The 16,595-nt window shown below is 26.1% G+C and overlaps 1 protein-coding gene across 1 annotated transcript in view; it reads left to right on the forward strand.

Annotated features, from left to right (window-relative positions):
* Positions 1–5,626: 5,626 nt before the first annotated feature.
* The window catches only part of LOC113556078 (MFS-type transporter SLC18B1-like), a 32,469-nt gene continuing 21,500 nt past the window's right edge, over positions 5,627–16,595 (forward strand). The window contains 1 exon segment of the mRNA XM_026960811.1: positions 5,627–5,674. Within this exon segment, the coding sequence (XP_026816612.1) occupies positions 5,627–5,674 (48 nt within the window).

Consider the following 16,595-nt stretch of genomic DNA (forward strand, 5'->3'; position numbering starts at 1 on the left):
ACTTTGATTTCTAAGGGTGTAATTTATTTATATTAATGTATATAATATATTACATTTATTTATTATATAATCAATGTACTTTCAGCAATTTATTGCTATAATTTATATAGATATTATTAAAAATGATTCTGATTTCTAAGCCTAGACGATCATCGAATTATGTATATCTATGTACAAAATAATTCGTAAATAAATTTTAACAAATTTCGACAATATTTGAAAATCAAATGCTTATTATAGAAAAAAATTTTAACCATTGTATTTTCGATATTTTTTTATTACTGTAAAATATTCATACTTTATTACTCACAGCAAAAATGTTACCATACATAAGTAAAAGTCCCATGTGGTCTTATTTTGTCATGGTTTACACGAGTCCCCCCTCTCTCGTAAAAATGTGTACGCCCCTGATATAAATGGTCAATTCACACAATGTAATCGACACTTATCGTTTGCTGTCACACGTGTCCGCCTGCACGCGTTTCATTACAGACTCTAACCTTTTATCATTTAGGAAAAATAATCGTAAAACGTATGACAATGCAATGGGAATAATATTATTATGTAGTATGTACCATACTCCATTATAGTAGAGCCGCAATATCATCGCAGTTGCATTATAATTTTATCTAAATCATTAAACGAGACGCAGTGATGACATACAGACAACGTTGTAATGACAACTAATGACGATTGACAGGTCAAGTATAATAATGAAATATTGAGATAAGCCTCGCGCAGGACGGTCGTCGTACGTGACCCTATTGGCGGGCGCTGCTAGCATAAACCTACATAAGAGCAGGATCCCATGCACAGCTCTCGTATAGCCCACTATTCGGTATAATATCTATAAGTCTGAGGCCTGCAGAGCACTTTCATATAAGTTGTCACGATAATTTGTTACTCAACATTTAGATATGAATAATTTTCATCTGAATATATAAATATATTATGTAAGTTTGCTAGGAATAATTTTATTAGTTTACACTTAAAATATTCGGATGACATTAATTTGCACTTATAGACAATAATATTTTATTTGATCATTGGAATATTGCATTTCATTCAATATTGAATGGCAATGGCTAGATGTTTAAATGTCGAATTGTAATAAACAATGATAAAGTCGTGTTTGTTTACAAATTACACTCGTGCGGTCTTCTGACTTTATTCGTTATTGTTATAGTTGCTATTCAATCGAGTACCAATTGGTAGCTTGCAAAGTTGCAACATCATCCGCACAGAGCGTCATGAATATAATTTTGGTAAAATTTAATCGGCGCGCGTATTATATACGTGTATCCGTAAAACGGGAAAAGGATTTGACTTTATAAAACAACCTTTATAATCTTCATATAAGAGAATAAGAAATTAGATTTCTCTACTTTAAATACTTAATTATTTTTGTTTATTTTCAAGAAAATATACATCTATACTAAAGTTTTGTTTGTGTACCGGGTTAAAGAAAAAAGTTTTATGTAAGTAGCCAAGTAGGTATAATTACAATTTAAAAATTTTACAAAATTGAAATATTAATACGTTTATGTATGTAGGTATGGTATATTGGTATATTATGGTGGGAGCATATTATATTAGTAATCACATAAAATATACAAGCATTGAATGATGGACTATATAATAAAACTATATATTATTGTGTTTGACCGAAATATGAATAACATACAGACAGCAATATACACCATAATATTACTAATCCTTTAGAGTTTAGATGATAAAAATGATTGAATTTGGCAACGTTGAAAAAAAGCGTGCTCAATCGTAATACCTCCTAAAAATGTTGCTACGATAAGGACCAAATGTCCAAATATACTTACCGGTGTAACAAAATTACTACGCAAGACAACAGTAAGTACCTACCTATGATAATGTAATATTATTATTCCTGTTTATACTTACCTATATGCTACTGCAGTAAACAATAATGATCGATGAACCTGTATGTCTATAACGTGTTCCGCCTAATCTTATTTTGATTATTATTAATTTATATCACACAATTAATACAAATACGTGTGTAGGTATAAACAATAGTTATTGAACTTCTGAACATGTATTGTAATAATTGGCTAACCTTTCTTATTTACAACCATTAAAACAGGTACTTATAAGAAAAAAACATCTTCCATTTAGCAAACCCGATAGGTGGCTGATATTACTCAATTTATTCCTTTTACGCCAATCTTTTGGTTGATTATGTCATATACACTTAGGTAAATACAACATAATAACTACACTCAACTACTCAAGTACTAACGCTTTTGCACTGACACCTTAAAAAAAATAATTTACAATTATTGCACTATATCATTGTCTATCTACCTACATGTCAAAACAAACAGGACCATTTATTTTTTACGACTATCTCCATTTCGATGTAAATGATTTTGTAAGGAACATCGTACAAAGCATTTCGACACAATTGTTATACTTAAATACCCTGCAGTCATCAAATTGATGATTCTTTCTTTTTTCTCATTTTTTTTTTATTTCATTTGACATTTTGTTATAGTACATATGCATCTCATTTTTCAATTTATGAAAATGCTTATAATATCAACACGACAACAGCAAATAGGTACTAAACTGTATTGCGATTTAATGTAAATAATAAATACAACTTACTGTACATTTATATAATATACGTGTATATATAATGTATATATCTAGTGGCTATATTATATAGGGACACAGAAATGTATAAATGCACTGTGTACCACATAATATAATACATACACTTCCGGACGGATATTAAAACACGGTTGTTAAAACGTTGCATGCTTGCATGATATTCTGTAGATTTGTCATTGCATATTATGCAAAACAATAAAATAGAGTTATTGTTATTATAAATTATCAATATTGATTAATCGTGATGTGCCCATAGAATTATACGTTCAATAAGCGTGTGTGCATTGGCCTCTTGCTATTTTATATAACATTAACATAACACAATTTTTTAAAGTTATCAATACGGTTATAAATTATGTTAATTAACAGGCGAATGTCAATAGTATAGCAATTATAATATTAGTAGATGATGAAATATTTACTGTTTTACGTGATCGAATTATATCGAAAAATATGAGGAGACATTCGGAAGAATAAATAAGGTACACGTACAAATATTAGGATAAAATGATGTTACGATTTATAGTTATAATTCCCAATAAATATTGACAACTCTTATGAAACACCGTATAATACCACATAGGTACAAATTATTATGATATATTGCACGCTTATTATGTCGGTATCTAATCTAACACAAATATTAGATTTGGTCGTTTCATAAAACGTCAATTGATCCGCGATTAAGCCTTAATTCGAATCGCGTTATTCAAATGTACCCGAAGGTACACACAAAGGAAAAAAAGAATTAAACATTTACTATATTTCGTTAGCAAAAATAAAAACAAAACTTGTAAGAAATACTAATTTTACTTTACCTAATTATTTTGTAATGCACTAATGCACCGCCTATGTATAAACATTTAAACGTTTTAACGTTTTAAATGATTAAGAACGTCCACTGAATGTAGATAATTATATTATAATAATAATAATTACGCGTTATAAATAAACACCTATAATTCAATAATATAACAACTATTCTAAGTTCCAACAGGCAAGAGACAACAATCGATAACAAGACATATTTTATGTTACACAGTATAAAATATTAAATCTATACACTACATGCTCTTACTATTTTTATGACGATTTCTTGAAACTGTTTTTCCCATTAATATTATATTTTATTCAAGCCGAATGGAAAATATGGTAGGTACCTACGAATAATGTCAAAATACATAAATGACATTTATATAAATATATAAACGGTTTGTTCCAAAAGTGAAAAGTCTCATGTTCAACCCTAAGTATTTTAGACTCTCGCAGTCTCATTATATTATTGCCTCTGTGAATATATTTTATATGAATATTTGTCAACGCAAAACTGAAAATTATCACTATATAGATATTATATATTAGAGGGCCACATATTTATAGTTTCAAGAACAAAAATTTGTTTTCTCATCGAGTACTTTAAAATATGAGATGGTAAATGCATACAGCTAATTTATGTAAATATTCTTAAGACTGAATAATTTAACGTTTCCATTAAGTGTACAATTATTTACTAGTTACAGGTATACAGGTGTATATAATTCAAATTAACATCAAGAATTACAGTTGGGCATACTAAAGAGGTGAATATAAAAGTAGGTAGGTATAATATTATATTATTAAAATATAATATTAATGGTGATCAGGTGGACAACTACGAATATAAAAACGGCGAGTCTTCTTGTATAATTTTGGTTGAATCAACAACTCTCTATTTATAATTACAACAATAAAACAGAATAGAAACATTTTTGAGACAAAATATTACATAAATATATGATATGTATACAAATACAATTTATCGGATGTAGCGTCAACACCGGTTGAAATTAAATATAAATCAAAATAATATAGTCAAATGTCGCCGTAGACAGAAATAAAATAGAAATCCTTTGATGTTTACTGCTTTTGAACGGACTCGAAAATGTTTCCAGAAACACGTAGGTACTTACATAATATTATTATAGTGTCGCCAGTTTGGACGATGTCTCGTAAATGTTTTCGTTTATCTCCTATTTATCGCAGAATCGTCGGGGGACAGAATGTTGCTGTATCGTCGATTTGATACAATTTGAATACTGCAGTAATTTAAATATGTATACCACATCTATTTTTCACGGTATCTATATTACCACCATTCGTTTGATTACGATTTTTCGAATAATTTCACTAATTGTATCACATATTAATAACCACCCAGGTAGGTTAATTATAATATAGCCTAGCTTTATTATATAGGTAAACAATTGGTGCTTGGAACGCTCGAGCCTCATTAGTTATTGTAACTTCCTGTACACCGGCCATCGGCCGCACCGGAAGATATTCGACCAAAACTACTGTAATGTTTGTTGTAATGACGAGTATGATATAGAATACTATACTTGTAATGCGTATTTTGTACGCCGGCGTATATCTGTATCTCATTATCTGTACATTTTCGTTTGTGTTCATATTATCTATATAGCACCTATCAATATTATTAATGGAAAAATGTATAAATCGATTTTAATGAAATATTATAATAAACACAATATACATATAGAAATATTCTCCTGCTGTAGTATTATACCTATATTATAGTATACATATATATGAGGACCTATACAGTAGGAATATCCAACAATATGCATTATTATGACACTAATTATTATTATAACTACCTATATAGTTTTGTACTTTGGGTCTATGTCACACTTAACGACCGACGTTATCTCACGTGTTTTTATTGGGCGTATTTTATAAGATAACTAATGCCTTATTATTGACTTTTTTTTTTCTGAACAATCGTTCAAAACTCTTCAGGCACTTGCGACCTGTGATCACCAGTGATCTAACCTGTAACCAATAAATCTACTTAAAATTCATTTCAATCGAATCAACTGCTTCTGATTTTTAATATTAAATTATTTTAGTACTTTTTAAATCACTAATTTTTTAACTTTTTTTCAACCAACGGTGTCCAATAAAAACACGTGATATTATGCTCTTCGACGAACCCAGACGTCAACATTTTACCAATCATATAAAGGTAATAAATGCGTATTAAAAGATTTAAAAATCGTATAATAACCACTGATTAATTAAAAATTAATTATCATAGTACATACATATTACATAAATATAAGATGATTCAAATTTTAATATTATCTATACATTACGCTTTCTCAGCTTAATTTTATTGTTTATATTATATTTTTTTACAAATTTATCATGAAAATATTATATCCATTTGTAAAAAGTGTTTAATAGGTCTATGCGTGTATTCGTACAATGGATGTAAATTTAGAGACTCATCTCTGTAAATTATTATTTTTTGTAGCTATTTTCATACTTTGTATAATTTTTTTTTACATAATAATCGGCATGTTTGTCATTTTATCCTCGATGAATTGCAGATAATTGTTTTAGACCGCTTTAGTCACTAAATATCTTTAACGTGCGTCCTCCCACACATTTATTTATTAGTCACCAATGTCTATATAATGGTGATGTAAAACAAAAGAAAATTATTGTTTGTATATTCTACTACCAATAACGTATCAATAAATGCGTATCACTGGGTTTATTTAAACAGTCAAATCAAATAGTAGAATATTTAACTATACTGTGCTGAAATGATTCACAAAAGACGTATTATGTAGTCTTTGGTACCTACTCATAAACCCCAAACAAAGACTAAAGTTCACGTTTATTAGGCATGCCATTGCTTCATGAAGTTAATCTATATGTGTTTGCCAAATATTAAAATAAATGCTAATAATGGTATTAGAGATGTGTCATGATATGATTCACATAATTTATTTCTTTGCAATATAATTCGCACTAGATAACTAATGGTCAATGATTGTTAAACGTAGACTTGATTATTTATCTTTAGAATTAATTTGTATACTCATTTTAAAATTGCATTGGAATCGTTGAAATACTAGTATTACATTCAATATTTAAATATGTATAGAATATTTTTTTTTGAAATATTTCAGTTAATCCTAATATAATTGTCTGTAAAAATAAAAAATATATTTAGTTTGATGATAAACATATAATAATTTACAAATTACTAAAATAAATTTGGCCGACCGTCAAATTATAGAACACACCACGTTACTACACACTTATTTTTGATATACTCATATTTTAGATTCTGAGCGAACTGATTATTATAGTTTTATAGTAATGCATGTACCTATTTTTAAATACAGTTTTTATTTTTAATGTCTATCTTCACCAATAAAAATGCTTCAATTTTCAATTTTGAGTGTGGTTTCTGGTGAAAAATTGTATTTAGTTTGTCAAAAGTAAATATTTTCCCTGTACTTTTCAAGAAACGGAATTGAATTTTTATGCAAAATCAGTTTTCGACTAAATCGATCTTGTTATTTTTATTGTAATTAAAAAATGAATAACTGCAGAAATTAGAAAATTTTCAAAAAGTCATTAAATCAGCATTTTCTATACACGATATATATTTTGTTTCTTTTGTGTATTTATAAACAATTGAAATTTTACATGAAATAACGATGATTATAAAGGTATACATAATACAATTAAAAATGATAATTATATGTATTATTTAAAGTTTGTATTTAGGCATAAGAGATAATAAGATTAAAGTTTTATTTGATTTTAAATATAGGAGGCTATACTGATATTATAGGTACCGACTACCTAATATAGTATACCTAATATACATTGTTTAATTGACCAACATATAGTCCTATGGTTTTTTATCATTGATTATTGAGCCTATATAGATTTTCTTTTTAATAATAATAGTTTCACATACGTACTTGAATCTTTGCAAAAAAGTTTTATGGGTAGGTAGGTATACAATTCATTAATAATTCAAGTATATAAATTTAAATAATCACGAATGACACTTCAATTAATCGTACAAATTGCTACAAATTTAAACTTAAAATGATTAAATCGCCTTCAATGTAATCACGTGTTCAGAACATCATAGAGTATAATATACTGTACTTACGTTTTATTTGATGTAGTAATTAATAATGCTCTAAGTAGCAATTTTTGTTTTTGCATCTTTAATTTTGCAATTTTAGAATAAGGTATTTACTTACCTATAAACATTATTAAAGTAATTATTACGTTTTAAAAAAGGAAAACATTAAAATGTACAACGTACATGCAAGTAGCATTATAAAATATGTTGCTTAGTTAATATAATATATTACTGATACTATATATTTTTATATCGTATTTATTATGTATACATAAGATGTTTCAATATAATATACAAATATACACATTTATACATATGTATTATGTATACATACGATATTTCAATATAATATACAAATATACACATTATACATATTTAGTTATGTTATGACTTTTAAGAATAAATATATTGATATTGTATGTTACTAATTATCCATTTCAATGGGATATTTCGTAATAGTTTAAATAAAAAAAATGATTTTTTTAATTATCTACGTACATTTTGTAATCATCATCGGCTAATAACCACACAGTTGATGTATTAAACAAAAAATATTTACTATATTGAATAATAAACACAAGGAAAAGATAAAAATGTACATAAAAATAAAATAAAACTTTAAATATTATTATAAATATTATAATATTAAACATTGCGCAGCAATATTTACAGTCGAAACCGGAATACGTGTAGTGAATACTGAATAGGTTATTATTACTTTATTAGTCCCTTATTAGGGTATAATGAAGAACAATCGAGTAAAAATTACCAAATTCGTATATATTATTATATTAAAAAATATAATATTATAACTAATAATTGTTATCGCATGATTTTCGAACTATAAAATTTGGACAGAAACTGCAATTTGATACGATTTTTGTTTAATGGTACATAATATATAATATTGATTACAACAGTTTATAATGAATACAAATAAATCAGAACGTCAATTTTTTGCTATTTTTATTATTAATAAGTAATTTAACTAAATAAAATTTATCGAATGACTTCATTTAAATTAATTATTAAGATGTGTATACCAATATACCTATCACATTCAATTCTCTAATTTTAGTTACAAGTTTATTACTCAATAAAGTAGCAAGACGTATAGCCGTATAGATAAATATAAATTATATTACTTGTTAAAGTAATTGATTTAATATTTTTATAAGCACTTTAACCCTGATATCTGTATTTATATAATATATAAATACATATTATTATATGTATACCTAATATTTTTTATTAAAGTATTAATCTGTTATTAAATCAGTAAAACTAGTTTAGTTGCATCTCAAATCACTGATATTATTATTAGTTTACACAGTTTTTGTGTTTTATCAATTTGAATAACAGAAACAATATAGTTGCGTCTTGCGTGTAATAGTTGCATAGTTTAGAAGTATCGAATACTCAGTATAGTTAATAATTTAATATGTTGACGTCAAAGTTCTAAAACATTTAAACTTCATCGGGAATTTCAGCGCATAATTTAATATTTATGTAGTATATACAGTGATATATTATAGAGAATAGGAATATTTTTATAACAAACTTTAATTTCTTAATATGATTTGTTGGTATGATGAATAACATAAAATGAAAATGAAAACAAACGTCCAAAATTGTGTACTTACACAATAACGTACTTTGATCTCTTAGTCCTAGAATATACAATCTATATGTTTATGCTTTTGTTTTTAAATTCACATCTTACAATTTGTTAAGTATTTAAATTTTTTTATATTGCAGTTATGATACTAGTGTTAATAATAATGTTAAGAGAATCGATAAAAAACTATACGTTATATAATTGTAAAATAATTGTGTATTGATGGTGTTAAAAAGAAAGAAATTGAGTTCAGTATTTGAAGATAAAAGGGTGACTATTATTATCGAGTCGTTTTTAATACACCAGTTTATAAATGAGTATATAATTTTTTAATGTTGCATTGTTGCCTCTCTCCTGCAGGCGCCCGTTAGGTTCACGTAACACACGGTGTGTTGATCCTCAGCTACTCGTAAGGAGGGAAGGAGTTCGTTACAGTGGAAAATCCCTCGGGTAAATGTCCAAATACAAAATTAATTGATTGCAATTTCACGAGCAAAGCGATTGGTTTTGATTTAGTTTGTCATATGCCACCAGCAATACAGTACCCATAGAATAACATGCGAATTGACGTCACTGTAAGACTTATCCCGAGACGGTATTATAAATTATACTATTATTATAGTGATGCCAAATGTTAATAAAGTAAACATTATCATTATTTGATACTATAAATCAAAGCACGATCTGTGTACAGTGTACTTGTGTACATATACGGCTAGACTTCCATGCGTTATACTAATTTAAATAATATCTGCGTTAAATAGTATATATCACAAGGCTATTATTAGTGTAATAATGACCATTGCGTTTATAATTTAACGGCGATAAATATCAATACGCGTGGTATATGGCAAAACATTCATTAATAATATATACATGCTTCTATTTCATATTACAAAGCTGAAAAGTTTGTACGTTTGAACGTGCTAATCTCAGAAACTACCAGACCGATTTCAATAAGTATTTATATCAATAGATTTTGTGTGAGACTCTGAGGGTCAACTTTCAACTTCTATTTTTAACACCTACCTATATGTGGGTTATGTATGTCCATCCACCCATATTGGTCAAATTAGTTATGTTAATAAATAGATTCATTTTATTTATAGTTTATTAGTTATAAATTATAAGTATTTTAAATTTATATGAGTCGAGTGGACCAATATTTTGTGGACAATGTTGCTTATTGTCCGCGTCTACTCTGTATTGCTCATTTAGACTTTAAATACTTAAATTATAAATTCATACAATATTTATCTAAAATTCAATTTTTTAACATAGAATTAATACTCCAAAAAATACTTTTCTTCAAAATAAAGAATTATGCATGTTTTCATAAAAAAAAAAGTAAAACACTTAAAAATCATAATTATAAAAATATAATTTTTTTTTTATTAAAAAATAATAACAATAAAAATAGAAAAACTATATTGTTTTAGAAAAATTATTTTTTTTAGCAAGTTAAAATTATTTAAAATAATGGTATACAATGTCTTATACCTTAAAGTTCCAAACAGTCAAAAATTGCAGGCAAATATTTGTTTTATCGGGTACGGTTTAAATGTTAATGTTATGCTTATTATAGGAATTATACGTCCAAATTATTTAAAAATACTTTAGATTGGTCGTTTTTTTTTATAATGTTATAACTTTATAAGTTATAAAAATATAAAGTATATAATAATTATCTGAAGTTGGTATGATTACAGTGAATTTCAATAGATTATAAATCGAATAAGTAAAAATATTTCGCGTCTTAAGAGGCTGCCACACATTAACTTTTTTAATGGGCTTGACGCTTGGCAAAAACGATTTTAATAAAAAAAATTAAAATTTTAAATATATTTAAACATTAGGTAGTTCAAAGTAATTTATAAGTGGTCCTATTCTTGTACCATTTGTAGATATAGTTGTTGCGTAATTACAAAATTATATAGAAAAACTGTATCACGTTGGAAAGAATCAAAAAAGTTACAGTGATGGATATTAATACCATTATAATGTATTATAATGAAAATTTAATAATAACATTTTCATTTTAAAAAGAAGTACATTTTTATTGTGCAATAACCATTATTTTATCATGATTACCAAAAACAAAAAAGTAATTCAAATTTTATAAATATAAAAACAGACTAAAAAAAGATTGTTTTGTTATGGTATCGAAAAAATAAAAACGATATTATCAGAGTTTATTTTTATGGTGAAAATTTGGTTTTTAACTCCAACTATTATAATCTGAGTGGTATTTGTTCTTACGGAATGGTCCTTAACAAACAATTTATAGATATGTCAATGTGTGGCGACCTTTTAAAGCTTAAACTATATTTTCAAGGATACTTTTTTTTTTGTTAAGACACAAATAATGGAAAACTGAAACACACTTTAAAGCAGGATCACTGTTTGTGAATTTAAAATTTAAAATAAATAAATAAATTCGACGATAAATGTATTGCTTTAATTCCTACTTACCATTTATTTTTATAAATAAACTATCTTTTCGAAATTATTTTCAAATGCTATCCTCGACATTTTGCCAAAAGAACACCGAATAATGATCAATAATCAATTTAATATTATTCAAATGTACATTAACATATTGGACTAAAATCTATAAAAAAAATATTTTATAAAAATCATAGATATATTATAAATCATAAATCTGTATAAGCAGTTCTTTTTTAAACTGCCACTGTACTTGTACTCTCTATACTTTAATAAGTAAAAAAATTATTAAATCTAGCTATTTTTAATTTTATTATTATAAAATACATTCTTTTTTATTTTGAAAGCATATTTTTATGTTTAATCAACTCATCGTAGTAAACGTTATGAAGTGATAATATGTTTGTTATAAAATATATATTCATGTACGGACTTAATAGATCAGCATTATGATAAAGTTATAAAGTTGTGAACCAATTTAATTATATTATATAAATTTAATTTGTATTCCTATCGATATTCGACATTACACTAAGTATACAATACCTTCCACGAACAAAATAATTACGCCACTGAAATACTACAAATCTACAATATATTTTATGACCAGACATTCTAGTCAATTGTCAAAAGCTTAAGTAATTAAAAAAAAAAGCAACGCGACAGTGTGAAATCAAAATCACTTATTCAAAATAAATTAGTAAAAAAAAAATGCTAAACTGAAATTTATAAACAGTTAGAAATTATTATTTGGAAGGATTTTTAAACGCAATCACGTTATGCTTATCATTATTATAATTATGATTTTCAAAGCTTTTTTAATAACTGTTATTAATAAATATAATAATTTAATAAAAAATTAAAGATCCATCGAGTCCTGGAACGTCAGACACTTGTTTGCCCCTTTCAACTCTCAAACTTCAAACCTTCTCACTTCAAAACATTTTTAATTACTATATTTTTATGGTTGTACATAATTTTATAATTGGGTACTTACTGCTTAAATTAAAAAAAATAATAATTAGTTAATAAGACGAGCAAAATAACTATGTAATATTATATCATATATTATAATCATATTACATATTAAATATTAATATGTAATTATAAATTAATAAACAACTGAAGACGGCAATATACTATTACGTATACATTTGCACTAATTTACAAAATGTATGTTATCAAATATCTGCAATTTATCATTTAGTACTTTTTATGATATGAACAATTTGATATTATAAATTAAATAATAGCTATGATATTATTGGAAATATTCTTTCTAAATTTCTAATAATATTGTGCTGTGGATGCTGGAAGATTCAAAAGTTTCTCTGCTGTTATCTTGACACTGTTAGTTTTAACCAAAGACCAAAAAACTTAAGGAATAATTTGTCGTTTTCCAAAAAACAATTACGAAAATACCGGCCTTTTACTTATATTCGTGTGAATTATTCGTTCCAAATCATCACTTAAAAAAATGATCGAATTAGGTATATTATTGTGAATAGGTTTTTTATACGTTTGGATGTAACTATACGTCCCAACCTTGATCATAATAATATATAGAAAAACGTCCAATCTATTTATCTCGACGTGCTTGTACAATACTGTATAATATATTATAATAGACCAACGTATATTTGTTTCTACGTTTTCGTACAAAAGTTCTCGGTTTACGAATACGTTCCAGCGGAAGCCGTAAGACTTTCGTACCTCTGGAAATTTAATACAGCTTATAATTGAGAAGTTCTCCCGTGTACATTTATTATTACGGCAGTAGTTCGTCAGTTTCGTTTTATTTTTTTTTTTTAAATAATATATTATTATATAATCCTCAGTGGTTAGCTGACACGAGAACAAACAGAGTTTTATTGTTTCTATTGCCAGTATTACCTAGTCGATTTTCTTGCTGTAATACCGCGGGCGCCCGCCTGTGTACATTACGATATTTTCATAAGTATTCATACGGTATAATTAGTGTTTTAATTGGTTTCATTCAAGTTGCTGCAGTAAATAGAACTACAAACAGGTACTCGAGCCAATGTAATTTATAATTTTAATTTCATACGGCTTCATGTACGAATTATTGTTGGCGCTGTGCAATTTCATTGAACGTTATCTTCTTAAAGTACGTAAATCACTTCATTGATTCGATTACAGTTATCTATACAGTCAACTTAATCGCAAACCTGCGGTAATGCCCTAGCTGGGCTCAATGTTTAAAATGCACGCGGGCCACGGCATAAAAAGTACTTACGTCTTAATGTCGTACACGTTAGATCATCTAATTTAATCTCTTCGAATTTACATTTTATTTGATTAACGTTAATGTATGCAGCCAAAAGGTGAATTTCGGATTAACTTATTACTGGTTTCATTATGACTACCTTAATACATAAAACGTGACAAAAATAATAGGGAAAGTAGGTAGGCACTTACTATACTTACAAACTTACTAATCTCGAAAGCACAATTACTAATCTATTATAATTTATATGTGTCATATATTTGAATTTTCTAAAATAAAATATCGTCCAATGTAAACTCATTCTATTAAGACGTCATACATTGCGCTGGTTTTTATGTATCGAATGTTAATATATATCTGTTTAATGATATAACAAAATTAAATGTTAGTACTTATTGGAAGTTAGGAAAGATGTCAGTGTATAAACTGTTGTATCATAATATTATTCATAATTCATAACCATATATTACACAATTGTCACAATATCGTCATAACAAAACTAATCTTACTATTTTTTATTGTGTAACCAAACAAATTTACTAGGCAAGGAATGATCCTACATTGCCCATTGTACATTTTTAAAAATTCTTTATTATTAATTTATGATTTGCTCAATATGGGATTTTCTTGATGTATAAAAAATACTGCATGACCCTAATAAATATTTATTAGGTTAAGTTTATCTAATTTTAACAGTTTGGTTACAAAATACATTCCAAAAGCTGATTATATAAAATATGTAGGAAAAATATAACATTATAACAGTGATATTATGCGTTACCTAAACTATTTAGCCACTATTTAATATAAATCGTTTAAAAATGCTAGTTTACGGAATGTATAAAATAATTTTTGGTAATTATTAATGTAGGTATATTTTTGGTATATATTTAATTAAAAAGGTTCATTAAAGTATAAAAATTCCTTAAAATAAATAATTATAAACATATAAAATCATTTATATTAATTATGTTAAACATTACTGGTTCAAATTCAGTCTAGTATTAATGCATTATAAAATATTTACTTGTTTTGAATTTTACGTTAATATTAGTGATTATTAAACAAAACGTAAATGAATATTTGAAATTTAGATAAAATATAATAGAGGTAATAAGTAAAAGCTGCTTTTGTGATCACAAATCGACATTTATACAATTTTTTAACTTTTATTGAGTATTTGTTTTATTTGAGTATTAAAAATAATACTTATTTTCAGATAAAACTGAGTTTCATTAATTTAATCTATAAGTAAAAAAAAAAATAAATAAATAAAAATAATAAAACTACGTATAAATTAATAATTACCTAATAAATATATTAGCTTCAAGTACCTACTCCGTGAAAAATATTGAATTACTAAACAATATGGTACTTGAAAATTATAATGATTAGTACATGTAGCATGAATAATCTCTACCTTATCGCTCGAATAATATTTTTGATGCGTAAAAACTAAACACATAGGTGTCATTGATTTGGTCGTTATAAATAGAATGTATATAATATTATTGTGTAACAAAAAAAAATCAATGTTCCATGCCTTCATATCTGCAAAAAACAAAATAAAAATTAAATTATTTTTAAAAAAACTCTTAGAATATAAGTATTCATTATATTGTCTGTATTTACAAATCATATTAACTGTAATTCAAAAGGTAAACATGAATTAATAGTATGTCATCCGATGCAATGTTTACAAAAATATTAAATCCGCGATTTAAATATGCTCATAATAGGTTTGTATCGGTCGCACATACACGTATCGTTTGAACACGGTTATTATAGGTAGTTGATAATAATTATGGTTTGTGGGAATTTCAACTCAATAATGATAGTATTAATTATTACATATACATTTAAACTTCAATCATGAGCAATGAGCATGCTACACCAAACATCAGTCGTATAAAGAATACTTATTTTTCTGTATTCAAAATATTCAAGCACATTTTTGAACAAACGCACAATTATACACAATACCTTGTTTTCAAAGTATTAAGGATATTTATTTTAATTAAAATACTTGAAAAAGAATTCGAACATTCTTTTTTGACATCATCAATTTTATTTAATTTTCCCAGAAATCTCTTTTTTTCAAACTTACGTAACTTCTAATGTGTTTAAATATTATATGCAAAAGAAAATGATATAATTTATATTTATTATATTCTTTGGGCGCGTTGTGTTATATATAAAGGAACATAAATTCAGTATTCTACATGGATTAGATGTAATAATTAGTGTTTTAATAAACCCTATCGAGTATTTTTTTTCAAAAAAAGCGTTTATAATTTAATAATACTGAGAATATTATAGGTTTGGATGTGAAATACTATTACATTTTGATTGACAAATTATTGTTTCGTAGAAACAAACCCATTTTTTTCACGCGAATAAAAAATATTTTAAATACGTATTTGAATACTTCATCTTACGATGAACAAATGTAATACAAAAATAACTACGAGTTAGGTTAGGTAAACAATATTGTTAAATTTTTTTTAAGAGACAATCTTCGCGAAATTAATTCATTCGAAATAAGATTTAAAATCGATTAAAAAAAAAAAAAAAACAAAAACATACACGTACGAAACACATGGCATGCTCGACACGCGTATTACACCGTATGCAATTTGACGTAATATCTTCAAGCTGAAACCCCACAAAAAAAA

Source organism: Rhopalosiphum maidis, chromosome 3 (genome assembly GCF_003676215.2).
Source record: "Rhopalosiphum maidis isolate BTI-1 chromosome 3, ASM367621v3, whole genome shotgun sequence".
NCBI lineage: Eukaryota > Metazoa > Arthropoda > Insecta > Hemiptera > Aphididae > Rhopalosiphum > Rhopalosiphum maidis.